Source organism: Protopterus annectens, chromosome 8.part0 (genome assembly GCF_019279795.1).
Source record: "Protopterus annectens isolate FY-2018-M chromosome 8.part0, PAN1.0, whole genome shotgun sequence".
Taxonomy (NCBI): Eukaryota; Metazoa; Chordata; order Ceratodontiformes; family Protopteridae; genus Protopterus; species Protopterus annectens.
In genome coordinates, this window is record NC_056741.1 from 399,576,642 (window position 1) to 399,590,310 (window position 13,669).

The following is a 13,669-nucleotide window of genomic DNA, read 5'->3' on the forward strand; positions in this document are numbered from 1 at the left end:
TCTTTCTCTTCTCCATTACTAATCATCTTTACTTTCCTTCTTTTTTTCTAATGTGACATTTTCCACATCCAGATTCTCTTCACATATCTTTGGTGCTACTTTTTTGTATGTCTTAGTTTTGTTTTCTCCAGAGCAAACATTTGCACCATATTAAATCTCTTTCATTTCCATGGCATTATTTCTTCTTCAGATGTCTCCCGCTATAGCCGTTTCTCCTTATTTTGGGGACTTTTTGCTTCATCATGCTATGAATTTACCTGTGTTAGACTTTCCACACTAAATGCTTCACTTTGCAAGTATTCCATAACTTCAGTTCTGTTTAACTTATAGTTTACTAATCTTGCATTCTATGTTCCCCCTCTGTGATCTTATTTTTTGTATTGGAAATTTTTTCATATCTGGATGCCTTTGCCTGTATGTCTCTTCAAATATATTTGGAGCTGATTCTTTTCTTTGTATTGAATAATTTGGCTTTTTCCTTTGCATAAACATTGTGCCATATAAGATCTTGCTTTCTTTTCTCTGTCCATGTTTCTTTTTTATACTTTTCAAAAATCTTTAGGTTTTGTTCTTTATATTTCTGCACTGCCTCAGTCACTTCTTTTGCCAAATGGCCCAAAGTTTCTTGGTCTGTATAATGTTTTTCAAGGATGTGTTGTATTAATAAACACAAATTAGCATTTGAAGCTTTTGACAGTTTTTCTTGTGCAATTATTTTTCTTTCCTCTAATTTCTCTCGCAATCTTTTTGAATATCGTCTATCTGGAAAATTTGGGCTTCTTCCATATCACTCTATCATCTTTATGACATTTTTTGGCCTGTTAGTTTTTGTGTTTTTTGTGGACTACTACTTCCTTCTACAATGGGGGTGGGGCATTCTTCACTTGAGCCTGGCCTAACCCCATTTTAGGAATGTTTCCGAGTCTTGAGGATTCTACACTGTCATTTTTTCCAGTCCTGGCACCACTGCTTATACCAGGATTGGGCATGTTTTTATCCTGGGACTTGTGCACTCAGTTTTTTTTTTATTTTTAACCTACTTCTGTCCATGATATATGCTACATAAAATGCTGTCTATATATCAGTGTCGTCTTGATGAGATTTTGTAAAAACAGGGCAAACATCCTTATATGCAATAACTGAATTCTGTTCATTCTTCCCATAATATATCTTCCATCTTTTCTGTTACCTCAAATCTGCACTTAACATGTATATCACACTTTCACTTCACTTTGTTTCACTGCAACTTTATGTCCCTATTACACCCTTTATCAGCAAGTCGATTATTATTTATGTGCGTAACTGCAGGACTGACATTCACACTAATTATCATTGCATCAATGTTGCAAGTTTTACGTCAGATATGCTTCTTATACACTTTCATCACATTTGCATTTGGGATAAGAGTACAGTTTAATCAATTCCACTCTGTAAAATTACATCATTATAACACATTACTGTGTACCAATTCCCCCATTTAACTTCCCCTCATTCTGGAATGTTTTCCTGTGCTTACCCTTAAATATATATATATATATATATATATATATATATATATATATATATATATATATATATATATACACACACACATGCTCATATACAAGCACTGCCTATATGTAATCCATTTTGTTTGCATTCTGTGCTTGTGCATGCGACTACCTCACCATGGCCGACCATGAAAAGGTGCTTGCAGACATGTGGGTACAATGAGCAGTATGCATATTCAGATAGTGCTGCTGCTCATCACAGTAACACAGTTAAATTGCGTAGGCTTAGCCCAATGCCTACACAGGGGTTAATGAACCCCAGGGAATGTCTCTGTTCAACAAGTTTAAACCAAAATAAATACCAGTCTGCCTCAGATATTAATGGTATATAGGGGGAAAAGTAATGATCTGTGTTTATAGAATTCTACAACAAATCACACACTCCAGCCCTGTTTCATTAAACTCTTTCAAATTACATTTGCATCACTTCCTAAAAATTAATATTGTATAGAAAAATAAGAATGATGAATGACGCTTGGAAATGTTACAATGATTTGTATTTATTGTACTCATTTCATAGTTTACATTTGTTAACAGTAATAAAATAGTTATGTTTGCCTTAATGGGTGAAACAATATAACAATCTGGCATTTTTGTTAGATATTCTGTCACATAAGAAAACAAAGCATATTTAACAACTGACACTTCAGTACATATGGTAATTAATCTATCATACATTACTTTTCCTGGAAGTCAGATGCCAAAATGAAATTACCTTTAATTTTTTTCTCTGCCAGGATGTTGGAAGGTAGCAGGAACAAAAGTGTGTTACATTGCTGGTCCTTGATTATTTATCCATTTGGCATATTACCTACACTATCATAAACGCAAACAATTATTAGCAATATGTGAACTACCTGGAAGCCTGGTAAGAAAATGAATCTGTTTACTATACTGAATATAATAGCACAAAGCTACCTTATTACTTTAATATCATCTGAAACTCTGTTGCTCTTGCTTCTGATTTGCTTATGGGGTTAACTGGAACAATTATAAGCATAAATGGCACCTTTAAAAGATTACATTTGAGTCTAGTGCAAAAGTAAGTAACTGAAATTTACAGATGTTAACATCTGCTCCCACAAAATCCATTATTCATACAATGTTATTTTTCTGGGGAAAGGCCACGGTCACCTTGCTGAGGAATCTTTCACTGAAGCATGTCTCTCTTGCCCTCTCTGAACAACAACGTCTCCAGTACTTCCCAGATTTTACTTCTGACTGATCACTCCTTCTGCACAATGTCTCAGGTAGTGTCTCTTTCTGATAGACAGAAGCAGATAGAGAGAAGAGCATTAGAACTATTAAAAACAGAAATTTATTTTGATGATGTGTATAACTTAAATATTGCTTAGTGTCCTTATTTTTTTACAACTATGATGAAGGCCCAGGTCTGGGTTCAAAATTTAGGATATTACAGGTAGCTCACAGCCAGTAGTAGAATTTTTAGCACAAGTAATAAAAGGACTGCATCCACAGGTTCTCTGTAGCCTATAAAAAGACAGATACCCTCTCAACACAATGTTCCTAGACTGATTAAGTACTGCTGCATTACTTCATTCCCACAAGATAGATAAGAATGGGATTACACGTGGAAAGGCAGCTAAAACAGGAGGCCTATGTTCAAGCTCCTTTGCACCATACACAGTACCCACCTCGCACAATTTGTACAACAGTCAGAAATAAAACTTCCTGGATACTTTTAAACGTCTGAAAAGATCTCAAAACTGCCACTGAACAAAAAGAAATAAGCGAGCAACAATCAAACATTAGTAACAAAAAAAAAAAAAGTACGACTCCAATTCTGTTGCAAAGCATGCTGTTTTGAAGAAATTGATGCTCAAGTTATTTTTACCTTCAAAACAAAAGGGGTTAATCTCCCTACAATGTGCTAGCTGTGTGCTTATATTTAACAACAGCACATCTGCCAGAGGAATCATTAAAAGGCACACTGGCTGGTAGACAAAATGTGAACCAGAAGAAAGACATGCAATGCCACAACATTAATGAAAGTATTGTTATGAGAGGACTAACATATGTACTAAATACTCACATGATCTTGTAGTGCACTAATAACACTAACAGCAGCCAGGTATTAGGAAAAAAATAAAGAAATTCAAGCTACCACAAAAAAAATTGTTTTACAGCACAGAGGACTAAAGCTTTGTGCTCTTAAGGAGGTTAATTCCGGAGTCAGTGGTTGAGGTTTGATTCCTTCCCCCTTTATTTGCCTACTATGTGACTCTGAACAAAGCACCTCACCAAACAGTTCTGCTGTGCTGCTCCTGTGGGCTTACAAACACAGATAAAATAATAATTATATATATATATATATATATATATATATATATATATATATATATATATATATACACACACACACACACACACACACATATACATACCTACACACAGTGGCTATAAAAAGTATACACACCCCTGTTAAAATGACTACAGTAAATCATTTCAAAACTTTTCCCACCTTTTATGTGACCTATAACCTGTACAATTCAATTGAAAAACAAACAAATCTGCTAGGGGAAAAATATAAAAAATAAAAGACTTACAATAAGCTGGTTACTAAGTGTGCACACCCTTAAACTAATACTTTGTTGAAGCACCTTTTGATTTAATTACAGCATTCAGTCTTCTTGAGTAGGAGTCTATCAGCATGGCATATCTTAACTTGGCAATATTTGCCCACTCTTCCTTGCAGAAGCGCTCCAAATCTGTCAGATTGCGAGGGCATCTCTTGTGCACAGCCCTCTTCAGGTCACCCCACAGATTTTCTATTGGATTTAGGTCTGGGATCTGGCTGGGCCATTCCAAAACTTTAATTTTCTTCTGTTGAAGCCATTTTTTGTTGATTTGGATGTATGCTTGTGGTCATTATGTTGAAAGGTGAAATTCCTCTACATCTTCAGCTTTCTAGTAGACACCTGAAGGTTTGGGGCCAAAAGTGACTGATATTTGGAACTGTTCATAATTCCCTCTGCCTTCACTAAAGCCCCAGTTCCAGCTGAAGAAAAGCAACCCCAAAGCATGATACTGCCACCACCATGCTTCACTGTGGGGATGGTGCTCTTTTGGTGATGCAAAGTGTTGCTTTTGCACCATACGTACCTTTTGGAATTGTGGACGAAAAGTTCAACCTTGGTGTCATTAGACCATAACACATTTTTACGCATGCTTTTGGGAGGCTTGATGTACTGTTTTGCAAATTTTAGCATGGCCTGGATGTTTTTGTGTGTAAGAAAAGGCTTCCATCTTGTAACCCTACCTCACAGTCCAGACATATGGAGAATACAGGAGATTGTTGTCACATGTAGTACACAACCAGTACTTACCAGAAATTCCTGCAGCTCCTTCAGTGTTGCTGTAGGTCTCATGTCAGCCTCCTTGACCAGTTTTCATCTTGTCTTTTCATCAATTTTGGAGGGACGTCCAGTTCTTTGCAAAGTCACTGTTGTCCCATATTTTCTCCACTTTTTGATGACTTCACTGTGTTCCATGGTATATCCAGTACTGTGGAAATTTTTTGTACCCTTCTCCTGACTGATACCTTTCAATTTTTTTTTTGATTTCTCCAAGTCTTTTGGGTTTCCAATACCATGACGGGAATGGACCCCATTCCTAAGTCAGAGTACGATTAAAGTTCATGAAATTAGTATTATTTCACTCTTTGATGTTAGCCAAAAGTGCTCTTCGCAGTACCCGCAATGTGCCCAGCAATGACTCCTTCTGCAGTTCATATGGTTTTACATGAATTGGTAACGTATCTAAATATGATTGTAAATTCTTTTTTATAAAACCAATTGCTCCTACTACTATTGGAACTGTATGGGTATCTTTCTTCCACATGTCTCTCATTTCTGCCTGCAGATCAAGGTATTTTATGACTTTGCGTCTCTCTGTACGCAAGACACTATAGTCACTAGGTGTGGCAAGTTCAATGATTACTGCTACTTTTGTCTTCTTTTCTTGGATCACCATGTCCGGTTTTCTAGCATCTATCTTTTGGACTGTTGGTATTGGGTGAACCCATGTGATGTAAACTTAATCATTTTCTATGATTCTCTGTGGCTCATGTTTCCAATGTTTTTCAGCCACTTCGATACCATAATGTTTGCACAATCTCCAGTGTAACAATCTTGGCACATTATTATGCCTTTCAGTATACAGTCCCTCTGCCATTAAAGCATCACAACCAGCAATAAGGTGTGTAACTGTTTCCAGCTCGATTCCACAAAACCTACATATGTCTGTTTCCCCATGTTCAATGGACTTAGTAAACCAGCATGTACTCAGCCCACTATCTTGGGCTGCCAATATTAACCTTTCATTTCTTGATGTAAATTCACCTCCCCTTAACCATTCCTGCGTTCGTTCTTTATCAACATGAGGCTCTTCCAGAAGTTTTTTATACTTGCAACTATATTTATGTTTTTTCCACATTTCTTGCCTTCTCATCTGATCCTTCACCTTATATTCTTTCTTTTCTTTTTTATCACATCCAGTTGCTGCCTCGTTTTTATCCACTTCTGGTTTGATTTCCATTCCTGCTTGATGTCAATATGCTTCTTCTAAATTAAGCAGAGATGTCATCTTAGATTTATTCTCCTCATGTTTCAAACCTTTCACCACATTTGGACCTTGTGAGGCCAACAGATATGTGTGGAGTTTCACGATTGCAGATCTATACATGTAATCAATTTCAAGGAGGCCCATCCCTCCTTCAGAACGGGGGATATATAATCGTGGTATACACTGATTTTTATAAATCATTCGGTGAGCATGAAGCATCCTTCTTGCTTTAATATCCAGTCTATCCAACACTTTTTGGGGCCAGTCAATCACTCCAAAACTAAGTTAGGACAGGAAGAGCAAATTGATTTATAGCTTGGATCTTGTTCCTAGGTGTCAATGCTGTTTTCAGAATTAATTTAAGTCTTCTAAAGTACTCCTTACTAAGCCTTATTCACATTTGTTCAAGTTTTATTGCTGATCCTTTATCAATTCCCAAGTATTTATACACCCCCTCTTGCTCAAGTTCTTTTATATCAAATTCTTGTCCCAAACTGATGTTTTCCTGGAGCTGCAATTTTCCTTTTTTAAAGGTTGCTTTTGCACATTTATCAAGACCAAATGACATTCTGATATCATCTGAAAAAGTTTTGACAACCTGCAGCTGTGCTTTCAGTTCCTCATCTGATGAGCTATCCAATTTTAAATCATCAACAAAGAGAAGATGAGAAGTCATTAGACTTTGTTGTTTTCTATAAGCCAAATTGTAGCCATGGCCTAGGCTGTTAAGTAAGCAGCTTAATGGGTTAATGGCAAGGCAGAATAACAAGGGTGACAGAGAGTCGCCCTGGAATATCCTTCTTTGAATTTTTATCCCTGGGAAAATAATCTGTCCTTTATCATGGCTTAATTGCAAAGTGGTCTGCCACTGTTTCATGGTTACTGTAATGTAATTAATCAGTGTAGGGTGTATCTTACACATTTGTAAGTACTCTTTTATCCATGAATGTGGGATACTATCTAATGCTTTTTTGTAGTCAATCCATGCCATACTTAGGTTCTTCCCCTTCTTACAATTCTCCACTATAACTTTGTTTAACAACAAATGGTCCTTTGTTCCATATGACTTTCTTTTATTGCCCTTTTGTTCTATTGCCATAATTGAGTTTTCTTCTAAATGACTATAAACTCTGTCAGTGTCAGTTCCCGTGTATAGTTTGTATGTTGTCGGAAGACAAGTTATTAGTCTATAATTTTTAGGGTAGCTTGCAGGTTCACTCTTAAGAGCATTTTTTTCCTGTTATTAACCTGTGCGATGTGTATTCGGGGTGCATATATAAATAGTTCTTACTCATGGCTAAATCATTGTGCAAAGAAGTTAATACTTCAAGCCAAAAGTTAGGTACTGCATCTACGCCTAGGGTTTTCCAGTTAGAGGCTTTTCTCAACTTTATTTCAATCTCTCTAGTTATTTCATCCCATTTCAAAATCCTGTACCTTTAAACTTCTAATTCTCTCTTTTACTTATTCTACCCATTTAGCATCTTTGTTATGTTCCACAGGATCTTTATAGATACTTCTCCAAAATTTATCTACTTCCTCCTTTTTGGCAGTCTATCTATTCCTTTTACCTTATTTCCCAGTTCTCTATAAAACTTTTTTGGGGTCATCAATAATTTGTTTATTTTGTGTTTTTCCCTCATATTTATCTTCGTATCTTCTAAGTCTTTCTGCCTGTTTTGTAATTATTAGTTTGTTATCTCCAATAGTACATAATAGATCCTGGTCTGTTCTAATACCACGCATTGCTTTTATCACATCTATCTTTCTTAATATTTTCATTGATCTGTTCCCTCTTCTATAATCTTCTAACAATACTTCTTGTCTTAGCTCTTTTATAGTTTTCTCTATTCGATATTTCCATGATGGTATTCACTGCTGCCCCCTCTTTTCCCTTGCTACCCTATGTTCCTGTGGTAGAACTTTATCAGTTATTAATTTAGCAGCACAGTAATATATCCTGTTTACTTCTGTTATATCGCCTGGGTCTCTATGGACAGTGGTAATTACTGTGTTCATTTGTTTTATCAAGTTCTGACTTTTGGAGTTTTATTAACCTTCTGCAGTCTATTTCTCTCATTGATCATGATCTGTCTATCTTTGTCTATTAAATCAAACAACTCTTCTCAACTCATTTTCTTCCATACGGAGGATACATCCCTTGTTTTCCATTTCCTGTGGGCATTCAACAATGAGATCCCTTTGATGCTTTGTAAGCTCTCTGCGAACCATGGCTTTTGCAGTAGCAGGCAACTGAGTAAAAGTCAGGAAAACTCTACTAGGACAACTGAACTTTATTTGTGGTTATCACAGTCTCTTTAATTTATGGCAGATGTATACCCAAGAAGACTGAATGCTGTAATAAAAGCGAAAGGTCCTTCAACAAAGTATTAGTTTAATGGTATGCACACTTGTGCAACCAGCTTATTGTACATTTTTTATTTTTTCCCTAACAGATTTGTTTTTCAATTGAATTGTACAAGTTATAGGTCACATTAAAGGTGGGAAAAGTTTTGAAATGATTTAGTGTGGCTTCATTTTTTATATCACAAAAACCTGGCATTTTAACAGAAGTGTGTACACTTTTTATATCCACTGTATATACATATATATCACAGGTAAATTATGCAAGAGCTCAAGTCTTGCTTCAGGGGTGGAGCACTTGAAAATAATGAACATAAAAGAAGAATTTAAGCACTAAGATGAACACATTACAAGTATATCCTGAGTACCACCCTTTATTAATATATCTGCCAACTGGATCCTAGGGCAGACTGAACAATCTACAGTTGTAATACATACAGTCAGTGCATATGCACAGTTAACTGCATTATTTACTGAGAATTCTGAACGTACAGATACTGGCATACAAACTCAGTTTAGTTAGGGTAACATGCTGATCACCAAACTGTATTGTGACACAATGGGAACCATCAACACAGTTTCTCAGACACCTGAATTTTGTCAACAAGTAGTGAATACAGTAGCAGAGATAAAACAACTGGAATTGGGATCTTTAGAAAAGGTAAGGAGCAAACTACATAGGAAAACATGGGAATTGTAGGAACAATATATGCAGACAAGGAACGAAGCTTAAGAGGCAGGATTTGAATGAGCCATATAATGCTTAACTGACAATGACTGGATACATTATAAATGAGGCACAATGTTTGCAACTACAGTTGTTTCAGTGGTGTCTGTGATGTATAATGTTTGCAACTAAAGTGGTGTCATGTTGTTTGTTTTTTATTTATATATATGTAAGATTGTCTATGTCATATGTGATAATTTAATAAAAATGTTTGTTAAAAAAACATACTATATAACATAAGATCATGAAGCAAAGAGGATAAGCATGTTTCTCCATTCTCCCTGGGCTGTACGGCCTTACAATTTGTATGGTTAGAGGTGCAGTGGTGCTGAAGGGTGCTGGGTAGGGGTTTGCCCACCTGCAAAACTATTATGTTTTAATTTATTTATAGGTTTATAGGTAAATACTAGGCTAACACTCTGCAGACTATTACAAGCTTAACTAACAACCAGTGATTAGAATCAAACCCTGTACATTGCATCAGTACGGTAAATACCTTAATGATTAAGGCAACACCCATCCCCCTTAAATAGAGAAAAGTGAACCCCCACACTGTTTTACACACTGCTGTGACTCAGATTTATTAATTATAGTCATGATATACAATTACTGGTTATTTTTGGTGGATGTTGACATGCTGATGGTTGAGTCTATCATTAGCCAAATATTTTTAGACCTGTTGGGCTGACACTAATTTCTGGTTCAATTTTTGAACAGTATTTATGATGGTAGTAGAGAATGCAGTATAAAAATGTATTTTACGGGTTGTTCTGCATTGTCATGAAAATGGAGAATGTTAATGGAAGGATTAACGAGGACAGTGTGCTTGTCTAGATTTTCTGTCAGCTGTCTTATGCAAGGGAGGCCAAAATAGGATAATCCAATTTCTAAAAACAGAAGAGACCATACAAGACCAAATACAGGCTTAGACAATAATGTTAGCCACTAGGCTTGGCATAACCACCAGGCTAGAACACAATCCAAAACGTAACAGCTGTATGTTAGGAAGGACAGACAACTAAATTAACTACAGCACAACCACACTAGTACAACAGACTAGTATGAAGGCAAAGAAGTGCAGAAGGATCCCCTGTTAGCCACTAGGAAAGGGATACCACCCTTAGAATGACCAGAACAAGGTAAAGGGATTCAGCAGTTACTTCTCTTTTCTGTTAGTTAAACATATTTTAAAGTAAAATGGGTAAAGGGCAGAAATAAACCCTTTAAGGGATAGGAGACAGTATTTTAACCAAAGGATGCAATCTGCTGACAGAGGAAGGAGAAATCTAGCCCAGGTAACTCAAATAGGGCACTGGCTGCAGGCATAATAGTTAAAATTGCAGTTTGGGGGAACATGTAATCTAAAGCATATTCTATCACTATAATCTGCCAGAGGTACTGCCTTATACTTTGTCCTCTCTTCAGCTGTACAATTCAGACTGGTGAGATGTGAAACACAATTTTATCTACAAGAGGAGCGACATTTTGCAATGGCTGCAGCAGTGAGGAAGGACTTAGAAATGCTAATGAGATGTTGAGACATCAAAAGAAAAGAAAAATGCAAACTAGAGCTTGGAGTAAATGGTTCATGCAAGGCACCTTCTGGGATTTGCAGATCTACTTACCAGAGATAACCTATCCTCAAAATCCTACCTCAAAGCTAACAAGTACACTACTAGAATGATCCTACAGCTACTACATTCTCATTCATAAATGCTTTATTCACACGTACCCACAATAGCTAAACTGCATTTCCACAAACACTAAGCCACTTCCAATTTCTCATATATATTTGATGAACTATACCCACACTCACATCTAAAAACATGCATACTTTCAAGCATACAAAAACAAGTCATTGCACCTTCCCTATCTACACATACAAACAAAACCCAAGTATTACTCACATCAAAATAAACTAGTGAGCTACACTACACATACACCCAAATCCAGGATCCACCACCAATCTGCAAACTACCATCTCTCGAATCCCTACACCTCTCTCTCCCAAAGTCTAGCAGTACATATCCTCCTACTACTGAACATAAACTTTCAAAGTATCTGTAACCAAACCCAACACTTCCATGTATGCCTATCATTTTATGGCCCTGACATAGCTGTTGCAAAAGAAATTTGACTGAAGCTAGAAATACCTGACAGTACAGTTCTGCTCCAGGTTTCAGTATGACTAGACTAGACAGATTACAAAAACTAGTAAGACGAATAGCAGTTATTTTCAAAAACACATTAGAACTAACCCCATATCCTCAAAAATTCCCACAATTTCATGATTCAGTGGCTCTAGCCACCCATCTAAAACTCAGCAATAGTAAAACCCTCTGTCTAATAGGCCTTTATACATCCCCCATGGAAATGAGCTATCCACACAAGAAAAAATATTGCACTGGCTACACAGTAATGTAAATAAAGAAACTCTAATCTAAGGTAATCTAAACATTGATTAATAAAGAAACTCTAATCTAAGGTAATCTAAACATTGATTGGAAACAAAGTCATCTGAATCTATTTGGTTTCTCCCAAATAACATAGGATACCACCAGAATACATACAAACTCAAGCAGGGAAACAATACTAGACTGAATCCTCACAGGTAAACCCAATAATATTAAGGCTAATGGAACCCTACCTGACATTATCAACAGCCACCTACCCACTTACATAATTAGGCAGAGGATTAGCATTCTTTGGCAAGTAGCCTATAAACAAGTCCATAACCAAAGATATTTTGATCCAGAACTCTCTCTCTACTTAAAAAGAGCATAACTAGAACTCCCTAGAAACACTAGCACTAGATGAGGCAGTCCCGTATTTCAGCCAAATTTTCCTGAATACACAATCTGGCCCCACTGAGAATAAAAGAGTTAGATCAAAAGCAGCACATTGTCTAACAAAGTTCACCAAGCAACTCTTAATAAAAAAGGATCATGCATGGAAAACATGGGAAAAAAACTCAAACATCCCTAGAAAACTATAGATAGCATCTAGCTAAACAAAATATACTTAACTACATAAAATCATATTTTGAAAACATAAAACAAAACAATCCTAAACTCTTCTGGCAGTCCATAAAACAACTATTCACACCAAGGCAAACTCGAACCCCCCCAGCAACAAATATTCCAGAGAATACAGCATCACAATTCAATTCCCACTTCATAAACTCAATCCTGTCTGAAACAAAACACTTCCTCAATATCCAAAAACCCCAAACTAACAATGCATACTTCATACTCAATACTGTCCCCACCTCAGCAATAAAAAATATTGACAAAAATTGAAATCAATCATCCTAGCTGCTGACAAGTTGCCGCCAGAGTATCTAAAAATATCAGAAAAAGCCATAGTGTTCCCTATCTCCATTCTAATCAATATATCGATACAAGAAAACTATGTCCCTAATATCTGGAAAATGTCATACATCTCCACCGACCTAACCAACAACAGAAAACTGTCATTCTCCCACCACTGAGAGCCTAGAAAAATGCATACACAACAATTCTCCATGGTACTACTCACCAAATCCTGGCCAAATAACTCAGACATACTTGTAACCCCCCCCCCAAAAAAAAAAAACAAAAAAGATAAAATTTATGTTATTTACCCCAAAAAAAACTACCTGGAATAAAAACATTAATTCCACATTATGTCATATAATAACACAAAACCAGAATGTTGTTTCGAAACCAAACTCCTCAGAATATTAATTGATGATGAACTCAAATATGATTAGCATCTCCTTCAAATCATCAAAAAAAAAAAAAACAAAATGGAAACTAGGCTACCTCTACAGGGTGAAAAATGTGCCCATCCCAACTTTATGCATCAGCTGTGTTTACTAATCTCAATTCCACACTATAAAGCAAACTATAAATAGCTTGAAATGACTGCCAAATTTGGTACAAATACTCCCCAAAGGACTCACCACCGCATACCCCTTAACTGGCTTGAGCTTCTACACTACCTTAACTACTCACAACTCACTATACCCACAAACTAATATTCTGTTCTGAAAAATGTCCATTTCTATAAGTTACAATGTAACCTTATAGCACAACCAGAAAACACAAATCCAATAATAAAATATTACTGTCTGCCACAAAATCGAATCATTTTGCTGGTGACTCACTTTACTCTCATCATGTTACAAAAATGTAGAACTCCAACCCCTTACAGCTAAGATAAATAGACAAACTAAATTTAAACTGTGACTGAAAAACACAGACAACTGGCTGTGCTCCTGCACAACTCCAGGGTAGTATATAAATACTACTCAAACAATTCTCACCTCCCATATAGAGCTAACCTTCTTCTAGCCAATACATACATTTTATATATATAATATATGATATATACACACACACACGCAGACACACATACACCACACACACACACTCACACACACACACACACACACACACACACA

At 36.3% G+C, this 13,669-nt stretch overlaps 1 protein-coding gene across 1 annotated transcript in view; it reads right to left on the reverse strand.

Annotated features, from left to right (window-relative positions):
• Positions 1-2,030: 2,030 nt before the first annotated feature.
• ECM1 (extracellular matrix protein 1) overlaps positions 2,031-13,669 on the reverse strand; it is a 399,719-nt gene continuing 388,080 nt past the window's right edge. The window contains exon 7 of the mRNA XM_044079910.1: positions 2,031-2,813. Coding sequence (XP_043935845.1) covers positions 2,646-2,813 — 168 coding nt within the window. The 3' untranslated portion in view covers positions 2,031-2,645. The remainder of the gene's footprint in view (positions 2,814-13,669) is intronic.